We start from the raw sequence: 14,018 nt of genomic DNA on the forward strand, positions 1-14,018 counted from the left end.
TAGTTAGCTCTCTATCAATATAACAAAATACACGATACAGTCTACTTATGAAGTAAAAAAGTTTACTTTGGCTCACAGTTTAGACGGTAAAGACTGTAAGTCGGTGGCCCTATTGTTTCATGCTTCTGGCAGTGGCCGCATGTTGCAGTGGAGCATATGATGAAGAAAACAGTACACATTGTAGTCTAGGAAGCAAGAGAAGAGGGTAGGGAGGAGACTAGAGCCCCACAGTGCTTTTGGAGGGCATGCCCCAGTGATTTCAGGCCCACGTTCTATACTATTAGGAGTCCTATTGCTTGTCACCTGACCAAAAAGCTGGGAGAGTGAAGTCAATAAAAACACAGATTAGTGTAGTAGCTTTAGTCAGAACTAAGGCAATGCAAAATCTTACTTTGCTTCAACCTTTCCAGTAGGATCGTTATTCCTTATAGAAAAGATGAAACAAAAGCAGAAACTCCAAGTATAAATTGTGTGTGAGCTAAATTATCAGGATTGGGAGGCTCTTGCCTTTCCTAGTGCCAAAGGCTTCAGGCTGCTCTCACTGTGAGCACTCAGCTCCCTGGACACATTCACACTCTGGACAGTCTACTACTCTTTTGGGGTCCCTGCTACACTATCTCAAAATGCCATAGCACCTCCCTGTCACGGGACCAAGTCTAAACCATGAATTATCTTTACGGAAAACAATCTTTTTTTTTTTTTTTTTTTTTTTTTTTTAGCTTACACAAAGCAATTTATTAACAGAAAAGAATTTGAGAAGTCCTGTTCACAGATGGTGACCATGACGACCCCCCTTCCTTCGAGTGCAGTCAGAGGGGATGGGGGTGACATCCTCAATCCGCTGAATCTTCATCCCAGCAAGAGCTCTGAGGGCTGACTGGGCTCCAGGTCCATGGGTCTTGGTCCTGTTTCCTCCTGTGGCCCAGAGTTTGATATGCCAGGCAGTGATGCCCAGATCCTTGCACCTCTGGGCCACATCCTGGGCAGCCAACATGGCTGCATACAGAGAGGACTCATCTCGGTCAGCCTTTACCTTCATTTCTCCAGTCACTCGGCAGATGGTTTCCTTGACAGAAAGATCGGTAACATGGACAAAGTATCATTGAAGGATGCTAAGATGTGGCAGACACCGAATATATTCTGTCCTTCAGCCACCTGAGGCCCAAGGCTGATGACCTGCTCTTCCTTCTTTTCCTTCCCCTTGCGAGGTGACATTTCCAAATGTTGTCTCCAGGCTCCTGCACCAGAAAGAAAGAGGACAGAAGACATTCTTATCAAGTCTCTCTAGAGACAGGCTAGCAGTTTCCCTCTGATTTGACTCCTTTGTGGCATCCTCAGCTTCAGTAACCTAAACACACACAAAAAAGAGTGTGAAGCTTTGTCATTTCTCCTGTCTAAGACAGGTCACTGAGCAGACCCGGAAGTTTCCTTCAGGCCTTGGTCCTTCGATAGACTGTAGCTCCTGGGGCCCTCCTTGGTCTGTCTTCTCAGGGCTGTGCATTGTGATAGCTTGGGAATCCAGAGTCCCCGTCCCTGGGGAGTCACAGCTTTATGTTGGAGCATTGTTCCAGAGCCTTGCTTGAGTCAGGTGTGGGTCAAATCAGGAGTTAACAGGATCCAAACCTCCTTATTACAAGAACGAACACCCCTGAGTGTAAATGATATCTCCTATCAGATAAGGGATCAGCAGATCAGACACCTTCTTATCTGCTGGTGGAGAGAGCCAGGGCTCTGCTCCTGTTGCTACCTGGCTCACTCGCCTCCCCTCATTGCCAATGAGCTGGTCTTGCTTGTGCAGCTGTTCTCAAATTCTACCTATTTAAACCAAGAGGTTCCTCTATTCTCAGGGCTGAAGGACACCTCGGAATAATGAAGGCTTTCAGGGAAACCATGAGATTTAGATCCGGGGTCAGTCTATCTCCAGACAAACGAATTGGAGGGAGTATCTCTGAGGCATCTTCCAGAGCTGACAACCAATGATGAGGTGCTGAGCCAAGATAAACAAGGAACAATGAAGAAGATGTGGTACCGAAGTGAGTGTCTTCAGCTTCCTGTGGGAGGGAGAACTGTGTCCTGACTACACGGCTGTTTAATGGGTTTCATCTGAGCTGGAAGGTCAATAGAGCTCAGGGCAAGTTGGGGGCTTTTAATCAAGCTTGCTAGTGAGGAATTGAGATGTAAATCTTTCCCATGTAAATCTGGAGCAAGGAAGATGGGGAGAAATCCCAGCATCCTTCAGGAAGGCAACTGATGGTGTGAATAAGTCCTCAATTAAAGACACTTTACAAAAATCAGAACTTCCCGGTAAAAGAGTAGTGAGGGGGATGAAAGAATATGATATTTATTTTGTAAAACAATTACTTGATTTAGAGACCAGGACAAACCTTTTCCCTGGGAAGAACCCATTCGTGGTGCTAGACATCAGGCTGGCTCTATATGGCAAAGATACAACTTTTTTTCCTGATTTCATTGCAGCAGAACAAGCACAAATGTTATGTGCCTTTTCCATGAGTTTGTATTTTAGGGAGAGATCCTCCTTAGCATAGTGTTTCTTGGGGTTCAATTTGTTTTGGGTGTTTTCTTGGAATTAAACAGTGCAGTTTTTCCCAGCTGGATTTGAAAGGTTAAAAAAAATCAAAGGTCTTTTTGTAATCAAAGGTCTGTAATGGAAATATCACCCATGAGGAGGCAGTGTACCCTGGGTATTCAGTTAAACTAAAGTTGGGCTTCACATTGTCATTTCTAGGACAGAATGTCACCAGGACACAAGTGGTGAGATTCAGGTCACAGCCCATGAGCATTTCTGAATATTTTGGCTCCAAAAGACTCAGTGGTTATCAGAAACTTTTTGGCTGTTCCTAGGGTTGAGGTAGGGAATAAACACTCTGTGTTGTACACTCCTTGGACATTCATGTGGAAACTTTTTCCTGTAAAGATGCAAAAATGCATCCACTTAGGCCACCAAGAGAAGTGAGTTAAGGCAGGTGCTAGCAGGTGCTCTCCAGTTGCCTTAAGATTCTTTAGTGGGTTTATGCAGACACCAGAAGCATGGTGTTCCTCCCACATTTTGCATCCACCTTGGGACTGACTGCCCTAGTTGCAACATGTATTTGGGGTTTAAAAGAAATACAAAGGAAATGTGAGTTTTCAAGAAAAAAAGTTTAGGTGAAAGGGTCAAGTTTCCTGTCATGTTCTCTACTGCACTGGGCTCTTATTGGCTGTGCATACAATATCCTGCACATCGTTCAAAGGGAAGAAATAACAATGTGGAACATCTATGTTTTGTCTGTACCAGATGATATAAAGGTCAGGAAGGAGTACTGGGTACCTATCCACAGATAATGAAAAACCTGAAGAGACAGCACTGGGTCCCAAGCCCCAAAGTGTCTATAAAAGCGCGAGGTTATCACATCCAAAGTTTTGCTCCCTGGGTGAACTCAGGAAAAGACCATGCTTGACTGTCAGGCTTACTGTAGCAGGATCTGTTTGCATCTCCTGATAACTCCGATCCCCTCTCCCTCAGCTCCAAACTCCTAGTTTTCTGCTCACTACTTCAATATGCACTATCTGAGCTGGTTGAAGCAGCTGGGGGCCTTTGAAGATTATACCTTGCCAGTGGTTCTGGTCCCACTGTTTCTGGACTGTTTCTATGGGAACAGCCTCTCCCCCACATGTCCCTGCTGCCGTCCTTGAGCTTTTAGGAAGAGTGGTCATGATTGCCTCAAACAATAGTGTGGCCAAAGCAATGCCAGTGCACTATGAAGTTGGCCATAAAGAAACACATAGCTTCCATACATTTCTCTTGGCTATTCGCCTTGAAATCCTGTCGCCATAATCAGGGATGCTAGGCCATACAGTGATGCCCTGTACTTCAGGTCTGGCTGAAGTTCCAAGCTGACAGCAAGTATGAGCCCCTAAGTTATGTGCACACCTTATTAGAAGCACCAGCCTTAGGTAGAGCTGCCAGCCTGACACTGCAGAGAACACAGATGAGCTTCCCAGGAGGCCTGCCCTAATCAAAGATGCCTAAACAAAGTAAATGATGGTCATTATTACAGAATACTAAGTTCTGCAATGGTATTTGATACACTGGACAATGGAAATAATTGTCTGCCAGGCAGCAGTCATGACAATTGTCCTCCTCAGATCTATTGCCCCAAGTCTGTAGGTTAAGTAACAATTTATTACAAGAAACTCTTGAAATAATAGTGAAAACAGTGGAGGCAGGGCATCATAACTGTTTTAGTCACCATTCTACTGCTGCGAAGAGACGGCAAGACCAGGGCAACTCATAAAGGAAAGCACTTAATGGGAGCTTGCTCAGTTTCAGAGGTTTAGTCTATAACCATTATGGCAGAGAACATGGAGGCACACATGGTGCTGGCAAAGTTCCGAGTTAGAGTTACATTCTGATTCACAAGCAACAGGTAGACTAAAAGAGGCAGAGAGGGAGAAAGAGGCTGGACCTGGGATGTGCTTCTGAAAACTTCAAAGCCCAACCTCATTGACACACTTCCTCCAACAAGGCCACACCTAAGTTTTTCAAACAGCTATTCCTTTTTGACTCAAATATATAAGCCTGTGGGGACCACTGTCATTCAAACCACAACACTAACACAATTCATTTTTACTTTGTTTTTAATTTTCAGTAATTTGTGTGTGTGTGTGTGTGTGTGTGTGTGTGTGTGTGTGTCTGTGTGTGTGTGTATGAGTGAGTGCATGTCGCGTGTGGATACTTGCAGAGGCCAAAGGTGTCAGATTCCCTGCAGCTAGAGCTATGGGAGGTTGTGAGCTGTCTGATGTGTATGATGGGAATCCAAATTGGTCCTCTGGAGAAACAACATGACTCTTAGAAACGAGTCACCCCTCCAGCCCCATCACCAACATGTTATTTACAGAAGACAATACTGTAAGCATGAACACTAATGACTCTTGAGTTTAAAAGAAATTTAGAAAACACTAAGAAATATTTTTAAAATAGCAAAAATTTTAAAGTGAGTTAAAGGGCCAGACTCTGGATACTAATAAATAGGAAGCCAGCTGGGCAGTGGTGGTGCACTCCTTTAATCCCAGTACTTGGGAGGCAGAGTCAGGTGGATTTCTGAGTTCGAGGCCAGCCTGGTCTACAGAGTGAGTTCCAGGACAGCCAGAGCTACACAGAGAAACCTTGTCTCAAAACAAACCAACCAACCAACAAACAAATAAATAAATAGGAAGCCAAAGCCAGGTGTGGTGGCATATACCTTTAATCCCAGCGCTTGAGAGACAGAGGCAAACAGATCTCTGCCAGTTAAGGCAGATTTACTCAGCAAGTTCCAGGTGTCTCTCTCCCTTTGAACTGAGCTGGGGGACACAAGGTTTAATGCAAGTATGATTAATCCAGTCCATATGGAGGCTCAGCTTATGATGTGGGCCAGAGTCAAGAATAGTGAAACTAAGGTGTAATTTAACAAGGAGGAAGAGAGGGAAAACAAAGCAAATGAATCAATGCCTCCACATATTTTAAAAACCTGTTTATTTTAAAAATATATTTTAAAGGTTTGACAAAAAGGCTTAAAAAAAAATCATTCTAATTGTGAATGGCTCATCATCACTTACCACAGTCAAAAGACAACCAAGGCCTGTAATCTGAGTAAAAGAGAGACAGTTGGAAGTCACTGTTTTACCAGTTACACTGCTAAAAACAGTTCTCCAGGCTGGCCAGTTGAGCCGTGTTCTTCTGGTACTTTACAGGCCAAGTGAAGGGACTCCTACTGAAGCACAATGTACAGAGAAAGTATGGAGCTATGCTTTCAGAACAAAGTTAAAATACAGTTAAATAACAACTACTGACTTTGGCTTTAAACATTTTTTTTTAAAACTGAAATACAATTTTTTTTTTTTTAATTTCTAAGAATGTGCATGTGTCTGTTGAGTACCACTGCCCAATATAGCCAGAAAATGGTATGAGATGCCCTGAAACTGGAGTTACAGGAGTTGAAAGCCACCTGATATAGATACTGGGAACCAAGCTTGGGTTCCCAGCAAGAGCACTCCTCAGTGAGCCTTCTCTTCAGTGCCAGCATCCAACTGTATTTAAAGGCAGGGTCTCACTATGCTGCCCAAACTAGTCTTAGTCTTATGGGCTATATTGATCCCCCTGCCTCAGCCTATTAAGTAGCTGGCACCACAAACAAATATCACAGCTCCTAGCTCTAATTTATTTGAGTAGAAACATGGGGAAACAGAACAAAGCTGGTCAGGTGAGTGGTACCTTTACATACAGCAGCAGCTGGTCAGACCACCAAACACCCAAAGACGCTAGAGGCTGGCTGCCTTTGTGCCTGTGGCTGTCATTCATCACTCAAATCCAACCGTCTTCCATGAGGCCAGAGGATGCAGAACAAAGCTCAAATTCTGTGAGTAACCCTCTGGGCAATTTCAAGTTCACAGCCTTGGGTCAGATGGTCTGGAGCTTTGTAACTATCAGCACGCGCACCATCTGGTCAAAGGAACTACAGACGCAGAGCCCCCTTTTGTCCGGACTCCAGTCCAAGCTTGAGATGGGCTGAGTAGACACAGTCACATTCTGCAGAAGGCTGACGGAACCTGCGACTCCCATCTCCAAGCCCTCTGAATCTTTCTTTGACCGCTGGGTAGGGTATTCACTAAAAAACAAGAGCAGAGTGGTAAGGGCCAAATCTTGGCATTCACCAATGTATTTTTAAGTATAAGCTTCAGTGACTTTTTAGTTCTCAGCTGATTGCTGAAGCAGCATTTAGGATTTTCCAATATTGACCTTACATGAGTAAAGGCAGAATTTTATCCTCAGCCCAAGTTCAACACACCTCAGGCAATGTTGACTTTTCCTGCAAACTTCTACACAGCCCCTCTGTTCAGCATCTGCCTGTGCTTCTTTTTTAATACGAATGCTATAGGTTGGTCTGATTTGGGGCTCTCCATAATCTTTTGTTGTAATTCTTTCCTAAATTTAGATGGCTAGATACCTTGGGCAATGTGTGTACAACAGAAAAAAAGCTGTAATATTTACAAAAGCTGGTTTAACACATCCACAAAAGACTTGGTACCATAGCCCATCCACTGTGGGAGTGTCACTGGGGAGACATTTTAAAAACCACTGCTTTCACAAGAGAGAAAGCAATGCTAAAAACATCTGATTTTTTTTTTCAGCTAAAACTACAAAATTGTAAGCCAAGAAGAAGGAAAGATCATCAACTAAATAATACCTGATACAGACCTGAAAGGTGGGAAAAAAGAACTAACCTCTCAGACATGTTTTAAGGCTCTTAGGGACACCTCCTCACAGGGCCCTTCAGAACCCACTGCTTATCAATTATGATACTCTGTGAATGAAAAAACCCTGCAACCAACCAAGCAACAAAACAGAAGCCAGACCCAGAGGCACAAATCAGGGCAGGGCAGTGGTGGCGCACGCCTTTAAGCCCAACACCCGGGAGGCAGAAGCAGGCGATTTTCTGAGTTCAAGGCCAGCCTGGTCTACAGAATGAGTTCCAGGACAGCCAGTGCTATACAGAGAAACCCTGTCTCAAAAAAACAAACAAACAAACAAACAAAAAAAGAGGCACAAAGCAATCAAACACAGTAGAAATGGAGAAACCACACGTAGAAAATACGTTCTCTTCCTTTTACAGCCAACATATTATTTTACTTAAAAGGAATAAAATGTTCACACACATGTACACACACGTGTGATACTTTCCTCACGTCTCTTAGCAAAGTTTGCAGTTATTTAGTTAAAGCATGTGTAGTTGTGCACACCTTTTAATCTCAGCGCTCAGGAGGCCAGCCATATCTGTAAAGCAGTTGCTGGCCAGCCAGGGCTACATAGTGAGGCCCCATCTCAAAAAACCAGAACAATGCAACAAAAACCTAACTAATTGCTTCTACTGACTCCACATTACCTATGTAAGATTCTTTACATTTGTGTGTTTTTTAAAGTCTGAAAGCTCACCTACATTCTCTCTCTGCATGCCCAAGGAGGTGCCCTGTGAATGCTGACAGCCCAGCAGCACTGTCAAGACAGAGCAATAAGCACAATCCAAGCTCAAGTGCGTTCTATTCCAGCCACTTCTCTCTGCTGGCACAAGAAGCTCTGCAGCAAAGCTCCAAAGCAGCATTTACAAAGTACACAGGTCACCTGCTGTGAGAATGATAGATGCTCACTCTAAGGTGACCTTCGGGAGTGGGGCTGATCCCTCCCTGGATAAAGTGCTTCTTCCACAACCATGAGGACTGGATCTGGACTTCCAGAACCATGTAAACAAACAAACAAACAAACAAACAAACAAACAAACCCAGGCTGCCTGTGATCTCACTCCTTGGCAGGCAGGCAGAGGACATTCATCCCTGCCTCATCCATTCAGATGGCCTAGCCATAACCAGGTCAGCAAATAAAGTGGATACTGATCAAGAAAGACAACAGATGTTGGCTTTGGATCTCCACATGGACACACACACACACACACACACACACAAAAGATACAGTGATTAATCTTGAGGGAAAAAGGTCAAGAAATACACTTCAAATTTCTTCCTTTTTTTTTTTTATGTTGAACATATCTTTTTTTTAAAAAAAAAAAATTGGATATTTTCTTTATTTACATCTTAAATGTTTTCTCATTTCCAGGTCTCCCTTCAGAAACCTCCTATCTTACCCACCCCTGCTACCTCTATGAGGGTACTCCCCCCACACTCCCATCTTCCTGCCCTGTCATTCCCCTACATTGGGGCCATCAAACATCCTCAGGCCCAAGGGCCTCTCCTCCCACTGATGTCTAACAAGGCCATCCCCTGCCATATATGCAGCTAGAGCCATGGGTCCCTCCATGTGTGCTCTTTGGTTGGTAGTCCAGTCCATGGAAGCTCCATGGGGGATGGAGTGGGTAGGGAGGGTTCTGGCCTGTTTACATGTTGCTCCCTCCCATGGGGCTGCAAACCCCCTCAGCTCCTTCAGTCTGTTCTCCAACTCATCCATTGGGGACCCCTGAGCTCAGTTCAATAGTTGGCTATGAGCATCCACCTCTGTATTTGTTCCTGTCAGGCTCTGGCAGAACCTCTCAGGAGACAGCCATATCAGGCTTCCATTAGCAAGCACTTCCTGGCATCCATAATAGTGTCCGGGTTTGGTGGCTACACATGAGATGGATCCCCAGGTGGGGCAGTCTCTGGATGGCCTTTCCTTCAGTCTCTGCTCCACGCTTAGTCTACAGATTTCCTCCTGTGAGTATTTACCCTTCTAAGAAGCACTGAAGCAACCACATTTTGGTCTTCCTTCTTCTTAAGCTTCATATGGTCTGTGAATTGAATCTTGGGTATTCTGAACTTTTGGGCTAATCCACTTATCAGTGAATACATACCGTGTGTGGGTTCTTTTGTGACTAAGTTACCTCACTCATGATGATATTTTTAAGTTCCATGCATTTGCCTGCAAATTTCATGAAGTCATTGTTTTTAATAGTTGAAGTAGTACTCCATTGTGTAAGTGTACCACATTTTCTGTATTTATTCCTCTGTTGGATTTTTTGGGTTTTTTTCCAGCTTCTGACTATTATAAATATGGCTGCTGTAAACATAGTGGAGCATGTGTCCTTATTCCATGTTGGAGCATCTTCTGGATATATGCCCAGGAGTGGTATTGCTGGGTCCTCAGGTAGTACTATGTCCAAGGAGCCGCCAGACTGATTTCCAGAGTGGTTGTATCAGCTTGCAATCCCATCAGCAACGGAGGAGTGTTCCTCTTTATCCACATTCTCTCCAGCATCTGGTATCATCTGAATTTTTTATCTTAGCCATTCTGACTGGTGTGAGGTGGAATCTCAGGGTTGTTTTGATTTGCATTTCCATGATGACTAAGGATGTTGAACATTTCTTTAGGTGCTTCTCAGCCATTTGAGTTTCCTCAGTTGAGAATTCTCTGTTTAGCTCTGTACCCCATTTTAAATAGGGTTATTTGGTTCTCTGGAGTCTAACTTCTTGAGTTCTTTGTATACATTGGATATTAGCCCTCTATCAGATATAGGGTTGGTAAAGATCTTTTCCCAATTTGTTGGTTTCCGTTTTGTCCTATTGACAGTGTCTTTTGCCTTCAGAAGCTTTGCAACTTTATGAGGTCCCATTTGTTGATTCTTGATCTTAGAGCATAAACCACTGGTGCTCTGTTCAGGAAATTTTCCCCTGTGCCCATGTGTTTAAGACTTTTCCCCACTTTTTTTTTTAAATAGACTTCTATTAGTTTCAGTGTATCTGGTTTGGTGTGGAGGTCCCTGATCCACTTGGACTTGAGCTTTGTACAAGGAGAAAGGAGTGGATCGATTTGCATTCTTCTGCATGTTGGTCGCCAGTTGAACCAGCACCATTTGTATAAAATGCTGTCTTTTTTCCAGTGGATGGTTTTAGCTCCTTTGTTAAAGATCAAGTGACCGAATGTGTGTGGATTAATTATTAATTTCTGGACCTTCAATTCTATTCCACTGATCAACCTGCCTGTCACTGTACCAATACCAAGCAGTTTTTATCACAATTGCTCTGTAGTACAGCTTGAGGTCAGAGATGGTGATTTCCCCAGAAGTTCTTTTATTGTTGAGAATAGTTTTTGATATCCTGGGCACTTCAAATTTCTAAGTGCATACTGATCCAGCCTTGTTAACATAAAGTAAAAAAAAAAAACCAATCTACCCACTCTGCCCACATGTGGAAAACTGGTACTGGCTTCCTTTAGCAGGCTAAGAACTGAGGAATCAAGGAAGAGGCACCGCTTAGCTAACAAGCCTGACAAAACGTAAACTGCAGGGAGACTGGATTAGAACCGTGAAAGAATAAATGGCAAAGGTTCCAGGATCAAATTATCTATCCACCCAACTGCCTCGCAGAAGACCTAAAGCACTTTTACTGCTTCCTACTGACAGTGAGCACAATTTACAATGAGACAAGGCTGGATGGAGTGTACTAAAATGTTGTTTCAATCAAAAGCAATCACAAGCTTGTCCGTTAACAGCTCCAGTTCTCTAACACATACTATCTGACTGCAGTCCTGCTTTTTAGCTTTTAGAAGGAGCTTAGAGAAGGGTTTGAAACTCGGAATCCCAAGCCATACTATAAGTGCTATTGTCTGGTTTTGCATATTAGTAACCAAACTTTAATTTCAAAATATCCTTGCCATTTTCTGAATAATTCTTAAAGTTTTCAAACATTCGATTTGTTTAAGACCTGCTGAACTGGTGGCCAACCTAGCAGCACTTCAGTGTCTCCCTCTTTTTATTTATTGTTTATTTTTCGAGACAGGGCCATATCCTGTAGCCTAGGCCGTCTTGGAACTCATTATGTAGTTCATGCTAGCTTCAAACTCATGCAATCCTCTTGGCCCCATCTTCTCTGTGCTGGGATTAATGGTGTGAACATGCCCATCTATAACTTCAAATTGATGGGGGGTATGTGTATAGAAAATCCTAAATGTTTCTAAGTAGGTCTCATATAGAGAGACATAACTATGACAAATACATTTATGGTGTCACAAAAGGGCAAATTTTTATTAAATGTAAAATAAATACATGAGTAAAAAAATATTTTGAAAGCTAGTTACGTAACACCTAGAAAGTAAACATCCTGGCATTGAATTAATCAAATATTAAAGGAAAAAAAAAAAAGAAAAAATTATCAGCTCCTACTTCACACCCACAAATAACTTAAAAAGACTTACTACTTCCAGAGGTGAAGACTCCCGGCGCCTCCCGTTGTCAGAAAGAGCTCCCGGTTTTGAGGCAGGTGCCGGACTTGCCATACGGTAGATTTATGGGCCTAGTCAGTCAATACACACATGATGGTTAAAGACTAAATGGAAACTCTGAAGAGTAGATTCTAGAACAAAGACACGTAACCACCTTTTCTTCAGCTGTTATTAAGGATCATTTTATTGCTGCTTTAATTTTAGCCAGCAGTTTTGCTGAGGAGTATAGTCTGGGTCGGCAGTGGGGCCTGCTGGAGCCTTCCTGACTCGAAATGTTTCTATCAAATTAGTAGGTACTATGGCCTACCTTTGCAAGTGACCTGAATCTTCTCTTGCAGTGACCAACACTCTTTCCTCAACATGTAATAGAAGCTTCTCTTCTCACCCCGTTTGCTGTTCTTCATGCTCCTTAGACATGCTGGGGCATCGCTTTTCTAGACTCAGAAAACTGCCTATGATTTCAGTGAAAATATGCTTTTGGTATAGTATTTTCTTTCTTCCACTCCCTTAATTCCATGACCAGTTTTTTTCATGGTATCCCAGAGCTCCCTCATGTTAGACTTAAAAGACCCTAAAGACTCTATCAGAAAATTACTAAACTTAATAAATACTTCCACCAAAGTATCAGGATATAAAATCAATATATGAAATTCAGCATCCTTTTAAATTTCTAATAGTGGTTTTGCTAAATAAAAATGAAAACAAAGATAAAAACAGCAACTCTCAGCTGAGTGGTGGTCGTGCGTATCTTTAATCCCAGCACCCGGGAGTTAGAGACACGCTGCTATCTGAGTTCAAGGCCAGCCTAGTTTGTCAGAGTTCCAGGACAGCTAGAATGAAATCCCCCAGCATCACAATGAGGGCTTGCAAAAAATGAACGAAATCCCATAGCATCAAAGTAGGGGAGGGCTGGGGTAGAACCTGTTTCCTGAGCAGTTGTATACCTGAATCTTAAGGAAACAACCAACCTGTAGCTGCGTTCCTTCCTATGTTTAGGAAGGTCACATTCCCTGCCCGTCTCTTGTAAGACAGGATATTTCAATATGAATTTTCTATAGCTACTTTATTCCAGACATCTTTATTTTCCTTTTTTTTTTTAAAGATTTATTTATTGTTATATTTAAGTACACTATAGCTGTCTTCAGACACACTAGAAGAGGGCATCAGATCTCATTACAGGTGGTTGTGAGCCACCATGTGGTTGCTGGGATATGAACTCAGGACCTTCAGAAGAGCAGTCGGTGCTCTTAACCATCAAGCCATCTCTCCAGCCCGAGTTACTTTCCCTTTGTTTTTCTTTCCTTACCTATTTTTCTAATCTTACAAACAAAACATGCTTCCCACTAAAGCTATCTCAAGTAGAAGCCAAAGTATAAGCAAACAGAACACTCTTGAATACCTGTCACTTTCTAATCCAGTGTTTTAAAGTAAGTTCACTTACTACAGGAAATGATAATATAAAATAAAATGTGATAAAATGACACAGTGAAAATATTATTTTTGGAAAGTACATTGTTAAGTTATTAACAGAAATTATATGTATTTATTAGAATCCACCAGATAAGGATTTCCTCATCAAGTTCTTGGCATCAGAAGGTCCCTCCTATTTACCTTTTCTGTGACAGAAGCAAAGCCTTTGGTAGGATGCTGTGTTCTCACGTCGAAGACATGGAACTTGCCCTCCAGAGATGTAGCTACTAACTTATTCATACTTATGTCCTTTCTGTCAAACTCCAGGCTGCACACCTGAAAGCAGAGAGCATCTGTTATTGATAGGCTCTTACTCTCTTTACTTTTAAATAATGTGTATGGGCTTATGGGTTTTGCCTGCTTTCATGTATGCACACCAGGTATACACTTGATGCCCAGGAGGCTAGATGAGGGGGTCATATTTCCTGGAAGTGGAGTTACAGACAGTTCTGAGCCACCATGCGTATGCTAGGAATCAAAGCCCGGTCCTCTGAAAGAGCATTCAACGCTCTTAACCACTGAGCTGTCTCTCCAGCCCTTGCTGGCTGTTTTAAGCTATTTGAATGGCTTAAAAATGAGAAGACCTGGCTGGGCGGTGGTGGTGCACGCCTTTAATCCCAGCACTTGGGAGGCAGAGGTAGGCGGATTTCTGAGTTCGAGGCCAGCCTAGTCTACAGAGTGAGTTCCAGGACAGCCAGGGCTACAGGGCTACACAGAGAAACCCTGTCACAAAAATACCAAAAAAAGAGAGAGAGAGAGAGAGAGAGAGAGAGAGAGAGAGAGAGAGAGAGAGAGAGAGAGAGAG

The 14,018-nt window shown here is 42.9% G+C and overlaps 1 protein-coding gene and 1 pseudogene across 1 annotated transcript in view; both read right to left on the minus strand.

Moving 5' to 3' along the window:
* Positions 1 to 319: 319 nt before the first annotated feature.
* Positions 320 to 1,331, minus strand: LOC116069680 (annotated as a pseudogene).
* A 3,897-nt stretch (positions 1,332 to 5,228) lies between these two features.
* Positions 5,229 to 14,018, minus strand: part of Wdr92 (WD repeat domain 92) — a 24,632-nt gene continuing 15,842 nt past the window's right edge. The window contains exons 6-8 of the mRNA XM_031342847.1: positions 13,355 to 13,489; positions 11,717 to 11,814; positions 5,229 to 6,647 (exon numbers count right to left, since the gene is read on the minus strand). Of these exons, the coding sequence (XP_031198707.1) occupies positions 6,440 to 6,647; positions 11,717 to 11,814; positions 13,355 to 13,489 (441 nt within the window). The 3' untranslated portion in view covers positions 5,229 to 6,439. The remainder of the gene's footprint in view (positions 6,648 to 11,716; positions 11,815 to 13,354; positions 13,490 to 14,018) is intronic.

Source organism: Mastomys coucha, unplaced genomic scaffold (genome assembly GCF_008632895.1).
Source record: "Mastomys coucha isolate ucsf_1 unplaced genomic scaffold, UCSF_Mcou_1 pScaffold22, whole genome shotgun sequence".
NCBI classification, from domain to species: Eukaryota; Metazoa; Chordata; class Mammalia; order Rodentia; family Muridae; genus Mastomys; species Mastomys coucha.